At 39.1% G+C, this 17,368-nt stretch overlaps 1 protein-coding gene across 1 annotated transcript in view; it reads left to right on the top strand.

Annotated features, from left to right (window-relative positions):
- Nucleotides 1–10,695: 10,695 nt before the first annotated feature.
- TSPAN13 (tetraspanin 13) overlaps nt 10,696–17,368 on the top strand; it is a 33,415-nt gene continuing 26,742 nt past the window's right edge. The window contains exon 1 of the mRNA XM_065883856.1: nt 10,696–11,020. Coding sequence (XP_065739928.1) covers nt 10,958–11,020 — 63 coding nt within the window. The 5' untranslated portion in view covers nt 10,696–10,957. The remainder of the gene's footprint in view (nt 11,021–17,368) is intronic.

Genomic DNA, 17,368 nt, shown 5'->3' with positions numbered 1-17,368 from the left:
AAAAGCCTTGTAAACCATGTTAAGGAATTTGACAAATGGCAAAGAGCCATTGAGAATTTTAATTTAGAATGACAAACAGGTCAAATTTATGTTTTAGAGTGATTATTCTTGTTGCAGGATAGGGAGTAGATTGAAGCAGGACAAAATCTGAGGAAAGGAGGCATGTTAATAGAGCCTGTAGCAGCAAGCCAGAGGAAAGCTATCCTCAAGTGTTGGGGAGACTGGAGGTGAAGGAAAAGAGTGTAAATAAGCCTTTACAAAGGCTTTGGGAAGGCGTTCTAGCAATGTGTTCAAATAGTCCAACGTTTCTGTAAAACATGCAAACATAAGATATTTTAACCCTAATCAGCTGACATTCTCTGCTCCAACTTCTCCTCTGTCACACTTCTCCCTCCTGTCAGGTGGCTTTGTAGAGGCTGTCCACATATTTGAATTAAGCTAGGGACATATTTAGTTTGGGTTTAGTGTGATATAGTTATGTAGCCTGAAGTCACTTCCATATACAGATGTTCCATATATATATTCCATATATAGTTTAGCTATTTTCATGTAGGAATGTCTTCCAGGAAAACTCATATTGCTACCATGTTAATCCACTCCATGAAACACAAAGGTGCAGTGCCAGAATCAGAACCTGTTATGAATTTATCCTGTGGAACCCAGCACAAAAAGAACATGGAGGAGAAAGATTGTGATTTGCAGAACCAAAAGGAAGTCTGTGGAAAATTCTTTCAATCATTAGATATGTAAACTTGTAAATGGAAGATTCTGTCTCAACTGTATGTATCTCATCAAAATGGAAGTTTTCTCATATCAGGTACAATTGCATAAAACCTATAATATGTCACTACTTATGGACATCAATGCAAACTTACTGAGTTGTCGATTCAAGAGTATTTAAGATTATGAAATGCCTTGAAAGGAAGAGAATATATATGAAAGAAATTTGTTAGCGTGAGACCACTAACATCAAAGATACCCCCAATGCCTTCTGGTATTCATGCCCTTGTACAATCTCCTCCCTTAAGTCTGGGTTGGCCATATTGCTTGGCTTTGACCAATGTGGTAGAAGTGATGAATTCTTAGTAGGTGAATTCACCTACCAAGTAGTAGATTCACCTTAGTAGGTGAATTCTGAGGCTAAGTCCTAAGAAGTCTTGCAGCTTCTGCCTGGATCTCTTGAAACATGTACTGTAGGGGAAGCAATACATTGTATAAGAAGCCCAATTACCCTAAGATTGCCATTCTGTGAGGAAGCTCAAGCTAGTCATGTGAGAGGGCATGCATCCTCCACCTATTTCAGCCATGACAGCTGAGGCTCCAGGCATTTGGTGAGAAGCCATCTTTTATGTCCTGCCAATTCAAGCCTCCATGTGATTGCAACAGATTGAGAAACCTCAAGTGAGAAATGCCTGACTGAGTCCAGAAAACCCACAGAACCATGGGTGATAATATCAAATTATTGTTTTAAGCTTCTCTTATTGGGCGGGGGGTGGTTGTTAGGTAGCAATAGGTAACTAAAATAGAATCAATGTGGTATAGTAAAGACACCCCCCAAAAATCTTTTCCACACTCCTATCAAGAGATTGGGTCTAATTTCCTCTCCCTTGGAATCTGGCCTGACCAGTTAATTCTCTGCCCAGAGTACAAGAAGTGATACTGTGCCAGTTCTGAGGCCTGTCTTTGAGAGGACCGTAAGCTTCCACTCTGTTCCTTAGAGCACAAAGATGTTATGTGGTAAATTCACACAGAGACCATGTGGATAGTCCCCAAAACTAAGTGGAGAGAGAGAACATCTCAGCTGAACCCCAGCAGGTGAGGATGTGAAAACAGACTCTGCAGACCAACCTGGTTGCCACCTCAATATCACCTAAGAGTCCTATCAACGTTATAGGGAGCAGAAGAATTGGCCAGCTCAGCCCTGCTCAAATTCTTGACCTATGAAATTATGAGATAGAATAAAGAGATTATTTATTTATTTATTTTTTTCGGTACACAGGCCTCTCACTGTTGTGGCCTCTCCCGTTGCAGAGCACAGGCGCCGGATGTGCAGGCCCAGTGGCCATGGCTCACGGGTCCAGCCGCTCCGCGGCATGTGGGATCCTCCTGGACTGGGGCACGAACCCGTGTCCCCTGCATTGGCAGGCGGACTCTCAACCACTGCGCCACCAGGGAAGCCCCAAGAGATTATTTTTTAAGCTATCAAATTTAGGGGTAATGTAATATATTATGCAGAAATAGATAATGGAGATCAGGGGTTTCTCCAAATTTATGAAACATTACCAATAATGCATTGTGACTGTAAGTTGTAGAGCAAAAAAAGTTAAATTATTGATAATAAATAAATTTCAATCATACTAGAGAGAAGATAATGACTTTTCTATTTTCTCTGTGGAAAATATTACAAAACATTTACCACATAAAAAAGAGATCAAAGTAAGTAGCCAAAAAGAAAAAATGTATTATACAGTTATATAAGGCAGTAAATTAATAAAAGCTATGTTTTTTTTTTCAGGATTTTGTGAGGTTTTAGGACTGATCATTTTAAAAATTTATAATTTGTTGTGTTTACCTATTCTAGACAATTACTTAATTTTGTACCAGATTTTATTTTTTGCACTTTGTTATTCTTTTTCTTAAAGTGTTCCTCCAAATTTTCAGAACACTGAGGTCGAAGAGAAGATTCTATAAAGAGAATAGAATCTTCAAAGAGAATAGAATAGAATAGAATCTTCAAAGAGAAGATCAAAAAAATACAAAATGTCATGAGTTAAGTATCAGGAATCATAACGGCTTTGGACTTTTCAACAACACTGCAAGACAGAATTTAATAAAGACCTTCAAACTTCTAAGGAGAAATAATTTCCAACCTAGATCAATACACTGGGCAATTTCAATAAAATGAGAGAGACGAAATATTTTCTGACCAGTTGTATAAAGTCTCAAAAAATTTACCATGCTCCTTTATTTTAGGAAAGTGCTAAACAATGTGTTCCAATATATTTGAACTTGTAAACAGGATATGACTTAACTCAGACACACTTTTATTTCCCAAAATTATGTGTCTTTGCCCTAAATAGTACCTGGTAGATTGCCAAAAATATCATGAAGACACAGTTGGCATTTTATGGCAGTAACAGCTACTATACAAAACCCCCTGAGTTGAAATGACAAAAGTCACCTTACGAACTGTACTCCTTAATAAACAGTTATTGTTTTAAAGAAAAATTTGTGCAAGAAACTAAGTTTGAAAAATACACAGGTGGTTTTACTATTTTTTTTTTTTTTTTCGGTACACGGGCCTCTCACTGTTGCGGCCTCTCCCGTTGCGGATCAAAGGCTCCGGGCGCGCAGGCTCAGCGGCCATGGCTCACGCGCCCAGCCGCTCCGCGGCATGTGGGATCCTCCTAGACTGGGGCACGAACCCGTGTCCCCTGCATCGGCAGGCAGACTCTCAACCACTGTGCCGCCAGGGAAGCCCGGTTTTACTATTTTTTTTCTAGAATACCATTGTTTATATAATTTAAAATATCAGATTACTGCTACTTTAGGCTGTAAGTATTTCTCTCCCCGCTCTCAACTCTTTCACAGTCTAATCCCAAAGTGATCATCCAGGAACACTGTCAGCGCCCGGGGAGTCCCCGTTCACCCTTTCCCAATCACTGTTTCCACACACACTCCCTCAAATGCACGACTACCTGATATTTATGGTTATCGATCCCTCGATTTTATTTATAGTTTTTAAGTCATCTCTAAATACTGTCATTAAATTTATGGTTTTGAGTTTTATATAAATGGAATTATAAAATCTACATTCTTGCGTTTGGGTTTCTTTCACTCAACTCCACGTTGGTAAGACATATCCATATTGTTGAGTTAGCTGGATTTTGTTCATTTTTGGTTTGGGATAGGTTTCCACTATGTGAGTGTACCATGGTTTAGTTATCCATTTCTAGTATTGATGGATATCTGAGTTGTTTCCAGCTTGGACGATTTCCAGTGCAACAGAAGCTGCATTAGACTATATCAATCTCACTTTTAGATCTCATAAACTGTTTATAGGTGAGGCAGAAAGATACATTTTTATAAAAATTAAGAACATTTAGTCACCCTTATAAATGCTAGGTTTCCTTCCATTTTTCTCAAACATAATGATAGCTTATTTAAATAAGCTATAAAGCTGTTGACCACTTTAATTGCACCTTTTCCTGTTCATTCTAATATATTTGTATTAATTATTATTAATTATTCGCTTTCAAATAAAAATAATGTATTTACTGAAGTAGCCATTGGACTAAATAAATACAACACATACTGATCTACAGCACTTAAAATGAAACACACTCAGGCCTCAGAATTGAAATAGGGTAGATTTCCAGAAAGATTTTTTTAGGTGTGATGGAACATTAATAAATTGCATCAATTCCCTCTAAATTGTAATCTCACTGGTACATTGTTAATATAGTGAATAAAGAAAAATTGGAAGGGAGAATGTGGAGACAAAAGAGGCAAAGGGCCAAGAGGATTATCCTGTCACTAAAGCTGATTGTCCCACCTCTTTAAAGTCAGCTGATCAGGTTGGATTTGTCTGGCCATCAAGCTGAATTTGCCCATTAGGCCCTGGAACTGTATGTAATTTTGTAATAGCTGAATATGCCACCAAAAATAGTCACTTACAGACATTTAGAATTGAGATTTTAGTGTCATATATGAGAAGATAGTCATATATATCTATATGTTTTAGTCTTCTTGGCATCATATGGAGGGGAAAATAAAGCAAGTAAAAGCAATAACAAACTTCAAGTTTAATTTGTGGTTAGAAGAAAAACATTTTCTGAAAATGAATTATGATTTGAGGTCTTTTAGCATGAATTGTGAAACATCCTGCATAGCAAAAGGGAGTCTGAATATTATTGTAGGAGGGATGAATGTGTTGCATTTAATTGCTAAAGTTTGGCAAAACATCAAAAAGGATAACAGAGAAAATAGAGCAAGAGATAGACTCGGAAGAAGACAGACAGTTATTGATCAGCTCCTTCGTCTCCTTCTTGGCCAAGAAACTCCCTTCTCAAGCTTCATTCAATGCAAAAAGCTGCAAATCATTACAAAGGAAAGTTTCTACAGTTCTTTCCTTTATTTCCCTGGAGACACAAGAGTATCAGAGGAATAGATGACAAAGAAGTTTGTAATAAAAAGAAAATCGTTATAAATAATTTAACTGGATCAATTCTAGTAAAATCACTGAGAGACATTTAAAAAATTGGCGCTTAATTTATTTAAGGATATTTTATTGACTAAGGAAAATACAGTGGGGTTTAGATATAGCAAAGTGTACTGTAGTTGAAGCAATTTAAATTTGCAGTATTACTGATATTTTATTTGACTATAAATTGTGCACGAGCAATTTTATGTTTATCAATTTCATGTTTATATTTCTGAGAAGTCTAGAAAGTCTTTTGGTAACATAGTTAAAAGTTCTGTACAATACCTTAGGAGTAATTTTGCTTAGGATTTGTTGAACACAATCAAGTCTTGGTGTTGAATTATTAAAAAAAGAAATGTTGACCTTAAACTGAACTGATAGAAAAAGAAAAACAGAATTAAAAAAATTAAGATCATGTTAAGCTAAATCTAAGCCACAAATAAAGAATTTTTAGATAAGGATTGTTAAAACATGCAATAGATTACCCAGATGAAGTGAGAGAATTTCCTTCCATGGTAAAATGATGAAGACTGAAAAATTGAAAGATCGTTTGAAATGTGACTAGAGAAATATTTTTAGGACAGAAGGGGAATATGTAGTCACAATTATTTTTCAGGAAAACACACCTCTCAGATCTCTCGTGGGAGCATAACTGAAGCCAGCCCCAACGCTATACTCTGAAATTCATCACAGCATTTGTGCTGATGTTTCTAGCCAATTACTGTGGCAGAGATACCAAGGCAGGCTCATTACAGGAGGGTGTGCTGGATGTCTCTGACATTTGGCTTTGGCTTGAAGACTCCCTGCTTTCCTTGCCAAAGCTTTTAAAATGTGCACTGCAGTCTAAGACTTTCCTTCCTTCCTCCCTCCCTTTTCTCCTTCCTTCCTTTCCTCCTCCTTTCCTCCTTCCCTCTATCCCTCCCTCTCTTTTATCCTTCCTTCCCTCTGTCCTTCATAGAGGTCAGACCTGAATTGTGTTCTTTTAGCTCTCCTAGCCTCCTATGGCTCCTTTCCTATTTTCCCTCACAGATGTTTCTCCCAATGAATCTCTTGTGCATCTAATCCAGTCTTGGTGTTTGCTTCTCAGAGAATCTGGACTAATGCATGAGAATTCTGTTTGAATTAGATCAAAAACAAAACAAAACAAAACACATTTAAAACAAAGGAGAAAGAGAAAGGAGTATAGCAATCTCCTAAATTGTTAGAAACTCATCTCATATTAAAGATTTATTTAAGGATTAAGAAATTATATGTAAAACTGATTAGATTTAGTTTGTTATTCCTATTTAAAAACAGTTTAAAAAGCTGTTTTCTAGGAGACTCAATTTTTTTTTTTTTTTTTTTTTTTTTTTTGCTGTACGCGGGCCTCTCACTGCTGTGGCCTCTCCCGTTGCGGAGCACAGGCTCCGGACGCACAGGCTCAGCGGCCATGGCTCATGGGCCCAGCTGCTCTGCGGCATGTGGGATCTTCCCAGACCAGGGCACGAACCCGTGTCCCCTGCATTAGCAGGCAGACTCTCAACCACTGTGCCACCAGGGAAGCCTGACAAATTTCTTTTATAAAAATAAAACTTCCTCTTCCACTTAACAAAATAAACAGTCTCTTACCTTAGTCTCCAATATAATTCTCTGAGAAGAACTACAGTCCAATGTCCTATTTTTTTTCCTCACTCAAAAACAGCAATTTGTCAACAAAGGTGCAACATCAAAGCATAATTTGGAAAAAGGACATTACCTGTGGCAGATTTTATTTTCCAAAGATACACTACAGTACCTAGCATCCTCTATGCTCTTCTGCAGTGTGACTTGTAACCCTCCCATCACGAGGTGGGTCTGCTTTCCCCTCACTTTGAAACTTGTCAGGCTTGGGTTCTCCTGACTAGTAGAGAATGGTGGAGGTGATCTTCCTTGGATCTGTGCGTTGATATCTCTTACTAACTTTGGAAAATTCCTGACCATTATTTTCTCTTTACATATTCCTTCTGCCCCGTTTTCTTTCTCTTTTCCTTCTGGAACTATAGTCACACACACACTACTAGATTTTTGTCTCACAGGTATCAAATGCTCTGATCCATTTTTCCACTTTTCATCTTTGTGTTTTAGTTTTGACTTATCTTCAAGTTTACTTTTTTCTTCTGTTGTGTCCAGTCTGCTGAAATCACATTTTCAAAAATCTCTGATTATATTTTTCATTTTATTTTCATTTTCCCCTTAGTAATCTTTATCTTTCTGCTGAAATTCTCCGTGTGCTCCTGTATGTTTTCCACTAAATCCTTGAACACATTTATCATTTTGAGTTTTCAGGACCTGTCTGATAATTCTAATATCTGGATCATCTCTGGTTCTGCTTCTACTGACCATTTCTTCTTTTGACCATAGGTCAAATTTTTTTGATCATCCAAGTCTTTCATAATTTTTGATTGTGTGTCAGGTAGTGTGTATAAAAGGACACTGAGAGTAAAGTAAATAATATTTACCAGCAGAAATGGGTACATCCTTTATTCTGCCAGGCTGCTACTATGGGTACCTAAGTCAGTCTGCACTATAGTTGAGCTGGATCAGGATTTGTTACAGGTTTAGTTAGGTTCAATTCAGCATTGGCTTCAAATGTTTTTGAGGACACAATCAAGATTTTCCTTTTATAGGAAGGAGACCTCATACAGATCTCTTTGTACTTTACAGCTCAGTCACCAGCATTCTCAGCCTCAGATGTGCTTTACAACTTGGCTGTTACTTTTTTTTTTGCTGGGGAGTGTTCTTTGCTCTTCTGTCGTGTCCTTGGCTTTCACTCATGTCCTTATGAGTCCTCTCCCTTTCTTGCTGTTTTAACTCAGCTTTGGAGGGCTCTTGCAGTATACTGTAAAGAGATTTTTCTCTTCTGCTAATTCCTTAGTCTTTGGCAGCCACTGCTTTGGATTAGGTAAAGACCCAGATTGCTTTGTCTTTCCTGTCCTAACCTGTTTTTAGCCACTGTCATACTTGAGGATGTTTGTGCCCATTGAGATAGCTGGGGAGGGAGCTCTCTTGCCTGACCACAGCCTATAGAGCTTCAAATCCTTGTACTATGTGAAGGCCCATGGGTTAGAGTTGGCAAGTAGTTGTACACTCACTCTGTGGCTTTTGATCCTTGGATTATAAACTGTCACACTAGACCATACACCCACATTAAAAGATGGTTAAATGATCAGCTGGTTTCTCTTTATCCCTCTCTATGGCAGTCTTCTTTCTATAGCTAATCCATAAGAGATAAAAACACTGTGGGCTTTTTCTTCCTAAGAATGTCTTATTACTTCTTGGATTTTAGTTCCTTTAGATGTCTTTGGTTCCTGAGTTCCATGAGAGATTTTTTTTTTTTAGTTGAGGTGAAATTGATATATAACATTTCATACATTTCTGGTGTACAACATTATAATTCTACATCCACATACACCACAAAGTGATCATCACCAAAAGTCTCATTATCATCCATCATCATACAATTGATCCTCTTCACTCACTTTGCCTACCTCCCCACCCCTTTCCTCCCTGGTAACCACCAGTCTGTTCTCTGTATCTGTGAATTTGTTTGTTCATTTGTTTTGTTTTCTGATAGGTTTTTTTTTTTTTTTTTAAAAACTATAGTTTTGTAGCTTTTCTAGCTCATTCTTGTTAGGGTGGGAGCAAATGGTCTTTTGCAAATTTCTACATTCAAATTCTAAGGTGGAATCCCACTATGTTCCCTTGTTTTGTTTTCCAATTTGCAGTACTTTCTTTGTTTTCCCTCTTAAAGGCCACAACTCCTAATGCAACCCTCCTACAACTTTAGCTCTTGCCTGGTTTCCATAACTGCTCCCTTAAATTGCCCCCCAGACTTAAGGGGAATTATAATAACTACCTGCTCTTGCTAGCTCTGAGCTGCTTCACTATCCTTTGTTGGCTTCCTTTAACCTTGTCCATATTTTTCAAAACAGTCCCTTTATTAAACTCTTCTCAGTCATTGAATGAGCCACCTCCTTCCTGCTGGGCCCCTGACTGATAGGGGACATTCCTATGAGAAAAAGTAAGAGATTCAACCCACAGACAGATAGTAGAGTGTATTATGAAGAAAGCAAATAGAGAATTGTCACAGTTGGTTGAGTTATGTTGAAGTGGTAGTAACATTGGTGACATCCACGAATGAGAAGAGAAAGAATAGATTTCCCCCCTAATTCTTCTTTAATAAGCCTCTGGCTTCTCAAATGGAAAGCTGAGCCACCAAGTTTTATTTGGGTTTGAAGGTCATTTTCCAGATTAAAATTAAAAAAAAAAAAAGGAACTCATTTGGGTGTATACAAAAGGTTAATGTGGAATACCAAGGCTAAAGAATTAATGTGGCTTTCTTGGTGAAGTCGGGTCTGGGAAGGTAAAGAGAGATTAGAAGAGGAAGCAGACAATTCCAAGAAGACAAATTATTTTTATCAGCTGCAATATTTTATTTAACATATACAGTATCATTTGCTATCACATAACTTACTCAGCATGAACCCTTAGGTTTCATATAAGTACCTGAATATTTCTCTCTAAGAACCTTTTATGGTAGAAGGCACCATGAAATAACCAAACCTTTATTGGCTTAGCTTAGTGCTTGGAACACAGCAGGTTTTCAAAAACTGTTAGATATATTAATACTAGCTGACATGTATTAAGGACTAGCTGAGTCCTTACACTGTGCCAGGCGCTCTGCAAAGAGTGCTTGACATACCGTTAATATCCCAATTTATAGGTGAGGAATCTGAGGATACATGAAGCATTTCTATAATAGACACTCAAAATGATAATGAATTGACAGAGGTGGAGACTGTGTCATTAAAATTTTTTCACAGTTGTTTGTGGGAAAAAACCCCTCAGCTTATTGAAATGCAAGATTGGAAGACAAAAAAACCTCTTGATTTTCTTTTGCATGTATGATAAAGTTTATCAGCATTTTTGCAAATCCCTGAAGGATACATCTGACCTGACAAGAGTCACAATTATGGGCCATATACCTTACCTATTTTCTGAGAAAAGCAGAGATTTCATCTCTCCGTTTATTCTTTCACTTATTTCCTTCCTTTCATTTTCCCCCACTTCATTCTCTCTTTTAAATCGTTCACGTTCATTCATTTATTGCTTCATTCCTTCCTTTTTTTCTTCATTCAAACAAGGCCAGGTGCTTAATTTTAAAATCTCATTCAAAATGGTGCCACGTCACCCGCTGGGGCCAAGAACCGAGAGGTGCTGTCATCTTTCTCCCTGCCAGCGTGGATCTCCGTGGAGTCCCGCCCTCTTCTCCTCACCTGCTCCCCAGGAACCCGCGGCGAGGTCGCTGCCACACACTCTGGCCTCAGGCACTCTCCCTCAAGGCCTTCGCCCCTTCTCCCTCTCCCAGGGGCAGCCCCGCCCAGCCCCTGCCCTCCCTTCCCCTCCCGGATCCCAGCTAGCTGAGCGCATTTATTTGCATATTTCTACCTTTGTTCCCCGCCGGCGGCCAATCAGCACGCGGGGCGAGGCGGGGGTCTGGGCGGGGCTCGGGCTCCGACTCTGTCTTCAGCTGCTGCGGCCGCAGGTTCCAGAGCGGGTAGGAACGGCCGCGGGCACGACGCGCGCTGCAGCCACTGCCCAAGCCCCGGGCTCCCCACCGCGTCTCCGCTGCTGCGTCGCCTCGGCCAGGCCCCGAAGGCAAGGACAAAGAGGCTGCCTGGAGGCTCCGCCGGAGCCAGACTTTACCTGCAGTTGCCGGGAACCTCAGGCTCCAAGATGGTTTGCGGGGGCTTCGCGTGTTCCAAGAACTGCCTGTGCGCGCTCAACCTACTCTACACCGTGAGTATCCCGAGTCCATTCCTCCCCGCCTGGGGGCTTTGCACCTGTTCGGGTGCTCCGTGACTTCCCTGTCTGGCCAATGACTCTCACTTCATCCCGCACCCCCTTTCTGTCTTCCCACGCTCTGGCCTCCCCCGCTCGGCCTCGCCATCCGTCCCCGCCGGGGACCAGGAGCCGGCGACTGTCGCAGTCTTTTCCTTTCATTGTGAAGCCGCCGTCTTTCTGGCTCACTGGCCGCGTCTCTTCCCCATTGCTCTACCCCGCCCCCTCACCCACCGCCTTGTTTTTCAGTTATTTGAACAGACCTCTCCACTTTCCCATCCTTATACCTTCTGCAACTCGCTCTTGGCTCCCAAATCCATCTGGGGCGGATTTGGAGGCGGGAGCCGCCTTGGGTTTGAGGACAATTTTGCAAAAATAGCGTGATCTGAAACTGACAAGGCGGCATATGGATGGTGTGCGTCGTGTTTAGCTCTACGTGCGCCTGTGATTTTAATTGAGGCCACCGTGTAGGTTCACAGGATATCCGCAGCTTCCGAAGTTTGTTTCGTGCTTACATAAAGGAATGCCTTTTTGCGGGGAGCGGGAGTTGGGGGGGGGGAGTTTTGCTTATACCTGATGCTTTTCCCATGTATCTCCCCTCTTATCATTATCCTAAATCCATTTTAAGCTAAATTCTCCAGTAAATAAGCGAGCCTCCACCCAGGTTGTTTCTTTCCCTGCCAACCAGCTTGGGCTTTTTAGTTTTAACCCTGCAGTGTATGTTTGTAATTTTTGAGGGGCAATTCAGGGTGAACAGGAGAATGGGAGAGTAGATTGCCGTTTACCAATGGCCTACCACGTCCCAGATTTTACATACACTTTCCTTTTTCTGACAATCATCCGAGGCAAGGGGCATTGTCTAAATTTTATACGTAAGATAATAGACCGAAAAGGGCTTTAATAACTTTACATAGTTGATAGTTGGCGAGTCAAGAAGTGGAACCCAGGCTGTGGGATCCAGATCTTTCCACAGGCTTCTTTACCATGCAGAAGAAACTTCATCTTCTGTCATCATCCCTCCATCATAGTCTTGCTCCTGTCTATAAATACACCTGGGTTTGTTTTGCAGCACCCACCCTGAAAACAAGCCCAGCTCCTGTGCATTAGCAGAGAGCTAGGCCATCTGTGCAAGCTTAGGTTACATCCTTGGAGTGCGGAGTCTGCCTGTGGTCCCCAGCAGGAGGGAGAGGCTGGGTCCTTTTAGCATTACTGTTCCCTTGTATGTGAACAGGGTTGCAAAGCTTTGAAAGCAAGACATAAACCTGTAAAAAGTATGTCTTTCTGACTAGTTAGTAGGAATCTAATCAACATGTCACTAATCCTAGATTTGGGAAAAATTCTAGACCACCTGGTGATTCAGGTACTTGTAATCGGAGATCCATGTCAAGTTTCAGATGAGAATCCACCTTTGTCTCACCTGAACATGCCTATCACATTGATTATTTATTAAGTAAAAGCTGACCAATTCTCCAGGTATTTTCTTTTGTTAGCATGAATGGCCTGTTTAGAACTTCACATTCCCCATTTTATGCTGACTTCTGCCCCTCCCCCTCATGATTTAGCTACCTGTTTGCCAGACATTTAACCTTATAGTATCTGCTTACACACAGTAGAATGTCTGCGTTGCATACTTACGTCACTGAGGAGGTCTATATAGATTAATATGCCGTATATATATTTTTTTCTAAAGGCAAGTTATTTTTAAATCTGGTTCTGTTGCTTTTGAGATATGTCATTTCTGCTTGAATCTCTTGTGTATTAGGAAAGCAAAGAGAAAGGTAACTCTGAAGGAGCATATTATATAAGACTTTTATATCTGTTCTAAATGATTGACCTTCAGAGTGTATTCTATTGATTTTAATAGCACTGTAGTAAAAATTAATTGGAAATTCACAGGACTGTAAAGATGGTTGGCCCTTTTAAATCTAAACCTTTTTATTTTTTTTTAAATTTATTTATTTATTTATTTATGGCTGTGTTTGGTCTTCGTTGCTGCCCGTGGGCTTTCTCTAGTTGCAGCGAGCAGGGGCTACTCTTTGTGCGGTGCGCGGGCTTCTCATTGCGGTGGCTTCTCTTGTTGCGGAGCACGGGCTCTATGCCTGCGGGCTTCAGTAGTTGTGGCTCGCGGGCTCCAGAGTGCAGGCTCAGTCGTTGTGGCACACGGGCTTAGTTGCTCGGGACCAGGGCTCGAACACGTGTCCCCTGCATTGGCAGGCGGATTCTTAACCACTGCACCACCAGGGAAGCCCTAAGGCTTTTTAGAAAAAGGATATTTCTTAAAATGAATTACTGTCTACTGCTTATACATTGTGAACAAGTTTAGATGAGTTCAGCAGTTTAAACTGGAAATGAATGAAAGGTAAACATTGAACCAGGACTTAAATAGATGATGAAAATGTGCCATTGCTATTATTTAGATTCTGTATCTTCCCTGGTTTCACCTCAACATTTTAAGATGGGAAATGTCAAGTGGTTGGGGGAAGGGTTAAGGCTGAAGACTTGGGAGACATTTCTTTTTAAGGCATGAATAGGAGGACCCTTTATAGGTTCCAGTCCCACCTGGTTCGCTGCCTCCGAAATAAGCTCAAAGTTGTGGGATTGGATCTGAGATTATTTCTAAAAGTGTTAGTAAATCCAGGATTGCATATGGGTGTGGTAGGTGTAAAGGCCATGGTCTGCGTTGAGTCATCACTCTTGCCTTGAAGCATTTTCTTGAGGAACGTAGGGCAGCCTAACTGTCCACATGCTCAGGTGGCCTGCTTATGACCTTGAGATTAGGGCAGAATTCATGACCAGTCCAGAAAGCATGTCATTAAAATAGGTTGGATGGAACATCCCCCAAACTTGTCATGGATTTTTGATCACTAGCCAAAGGTGGGGCTGATTTTTGTTGTTGGTTATGGTTTGGTGGTTTTAATTAATAGAATCCCTAGTAATGAACAACTTTACGTTAGTGTAGTGAATATCAACAGTTTATAGATACAGGAGGAAAGGGAGAAGCTATGGTTTCTTTATGCACTTTCATGATGTTAAACAAAAGAGAGTGACTTGCTCTAGAACTTCCTACATTTATAGAAACTGAATGTTTCTTCACTCAACAAATATTTATTGAGTGTCTACTGTGTGCAAGGCACTGTTCTCAGTCTGGGAATACAGCAGTGAACCAAACTGGGCTTTGAAATCAACATGCCTTATGAAGCCTCTTTTTCATTCACTATCTTCTCTACATACGATCTCAAGAGCTTTCTTCAGTCAATAAACATTTGCTTACTGTGTGCATTCTGCTGAGAACTGTGGGAAATAATAAGCACATACAAAGGCAAGTACCTCCTCTGTGAAGACAGGATCTAGTGGGGATTTATTTGTGGCACTTTAGGTGCCACAAAATTTAGGACTAGGGTAGGTCTTTGTGGGTTGGAGAAGAAGGCATGATTGAGTTGAGGAAGTGTGGAAATAGCTTGGTCTTTTTGATACTGTTCAGGATATAAACACAAGTGAAAACTGCTTTGGGAAAACGGTCTATTTTATTTTTAATCGCTTATTTTAAAATAATTTTGATTGAAAGTATTTTAAAAAAGTGAAAAATAACTTTAATTATTCCTAGTGATTTGTGGGGAATTTTAGAAGGTATGAAATAAGTGTTATATTAAAATATGTAACGTTTTGAATATGTCTCCTTGTGCTTCTTAAGCAGAGAAAAAAGACTTCTAGGAATCGACTGCTGTTTATATGTATGTGTATGAATAGTTTTAATTAAGAACGTAAGGAACAGAATATAACTCATGGTCTTTAAATAAGGGTCATTTCAGTTTTGCTTCTTATTCTATATTTATTCTTCTAAAATCTAAGTTTGCTTCTGTTGGTTTTTTGCAATATTTTTTCTATATCTTGGGTTGCTTTGGGGAAAAAATCTCCATGCAGTCAAAAATTATACCAATTTACATTCATTTTAAGACATATGTTTATTTGCGTTTTAGGTATCTCTGAAATTGAGGTTGTCTTAAAATAGGTAAAACATAGCAGATAAATATATATATATGTATGTATGTATATATATATGTATGTATGTATATATATATACATATATATATATATATATATCTGTACAGTCTATGGAAAGAAAAACAGCTGGGTTTCGGAAGAAAACCTAAATTTGAATACCAACTGTACAGCTTGCTTGGAATTTAACCTTGGGCAAACGTCTCCATCTGAGTTTCACTTTTTTCATTTATAAACTGGTGATGATATTTTTCATTCTTCCCTTGTGGAGTTGTTAGGATAAAAGGAGAGAATGTGGATAAATGCTTTGAATGTGCTATAGAAAAAAGAGCAAGTTGTTACAGCTTCGTGGAAAAAGTTGAATTATTTTAAATTTCTGAATTACAAACCTGTAAGTTACAATGGAAAGGTTTTCAAGCTACTGGGATTTCTAACACTTACAGGCTGGTGTTAACTCAAGCAGGCCCTACGGGGGCAAGAGTTCATACCCTCAAAGCAGTAGTATTAATCTTTCAGTTGTAAGAAAAATATGACTGAGGTATGGTGAGTATAAATTTGGAATGATTTTCCTGTACATTTTTAAAAGTCCTATTCTGGTCATTAGAGGGCTGGAAAAGTATAATTTTGTTCAGTTTCTACTCCAAAATAAATGAAAAACACTAATACTTCAGCCAAAGAAAAAAAATCTACTTTTGTAATTGCCTTCAAATTATTATATTTGACATTTTTCAAAATTCTGATCATTATTTTTCAAATTATTCTTATTTAATATGTGGTTAGGCTTATGTTATTTCTCAGCCCTTGTTCAAACTACTGAATGAATTTAAAATATTTAAGTGGTTGCTGAATATTTACTTGGATTTTGAATTTAAAAATGATTCACTGTTTACAGAACCTGGAATTTTCACGTGATGCTGTTGAGCTGGTGTTCATAGTCGGCCTTTGTGCCAAATATGTTTGTGAAATTTCCCAACTTTTGATTTTAAAACAGTTACCGAAATGTGCTATTTATGTCATTTCTTACTTGAAATGAGGTCATTTTCTTTCACAAAGTTTAACAACATAATTAAGAGGCTTTTAGAAAGAAAGCAAATTTATTAGGGGAATAATTGTATTTCAGCCTACGTTTGAAAAGTGAGATTTGAACATCTCAGTGGTTTAATTTGCATACAGTTTTAGGTAGTTTAAAAGTGGGCCACATCACCTCAAACACATATGAATTACTGGTGAAGACAGGCTAGGTTTAGTTCGTCTTCCTTCTTATCACATTTCACCTGAATTGTTCCTCCATATTGTCTTATCACTGTAAACTGAATAATGCACTTGTAATAGTGGATGAAAACTCTCAGAGAATAAACCCGAATTCCTTAGCATGCCATTTAAGATCTTTCACCATCTGCTCTTCCCGTGTGCATGTCTTCATATATTTCAGCCACAGAGGGTTCCCCAGACATTTTGCCCTTTGTTGCCTGTCTTTGCTGATCCTCTGCTCTTGACCTATAATACCTTGTTCTGTCTTTGAAACCTACTCAAATAAAGCCTCCCGTTTCTTAAGTCAGAAAGAATTGTTTCCTTAAATTTTCACTTGGGAATCAGTCTTACTACTTGAGTGCCACCCCAGACTAATTCAATGAGTATTCAGAGAGAGGGAGAGGCATGTGATTTTTTTGGTTTAAAAAAAACCCTTTTTAAAATCTTCCTAGCTAATTCTAAATTACAGTGAGGGCTGAGAGTCAGTGTTGTAAGATTTAATTTACTCTATCTTTGCCATTAACCATACCAATGCTCCATACTATAGATTGCTTTGTGTTTGCTTTTTCCCCAGCTAGACTATCCACCGTTTATTGGCGGAGATCATAGCTTTCTCTTTGTTGCATCCTTTGGTTTGTAGCATTTTTTTTTTTTTTTTTAGCACAGAGCTTATACTTTCTAAATACTTCTTGAATGGAATTTGCAGAATTGGCTGTTCCCTTTTCACCAGAGGTTAAAACATACCTAATGAAAGCTTGCATAAACAGGATAATTTGCTCAAAATTAAATCTAGAAGGCAGCCAAATATTTTAAGACATGAAAATTAGCGTTGGGTTAAAAATAATAAATAGGAATTGCTTTTATCTGTCTACTGTAGAGTCTAATATGTTTCTTGAAATACTCTTTTCTCTTTTCTCTCCCATTGTTGGCCAAGCTCTCCTATGCATCTGAGGTTTTCCTGTAACCTTTCCCGTGAACAAATCAGCTTTCCGTAAAATTGTACTAGAATCATTGTTGGATAGGGTTCTTTATATTATTAGTCTAATTTATTATTAT

This window comes from Phocoena phocoena, chromosome 9, assembly GCF_963924675.1.
Source record: "Phocoena phocoena chromosome 9, mPhoPho1.1, whole genome shotgun sequence".
In the NCBI taxonomy this organism is placed as follows: Eukaryota; Metazoa; Chordata; class Mammalia; order Artiodactyla; family Phocoenidae; genus Phocoena; species Phocoena phocoena.
This window is presented reverse-complemented; position numbering and strand designations above follow the sequence as displayed.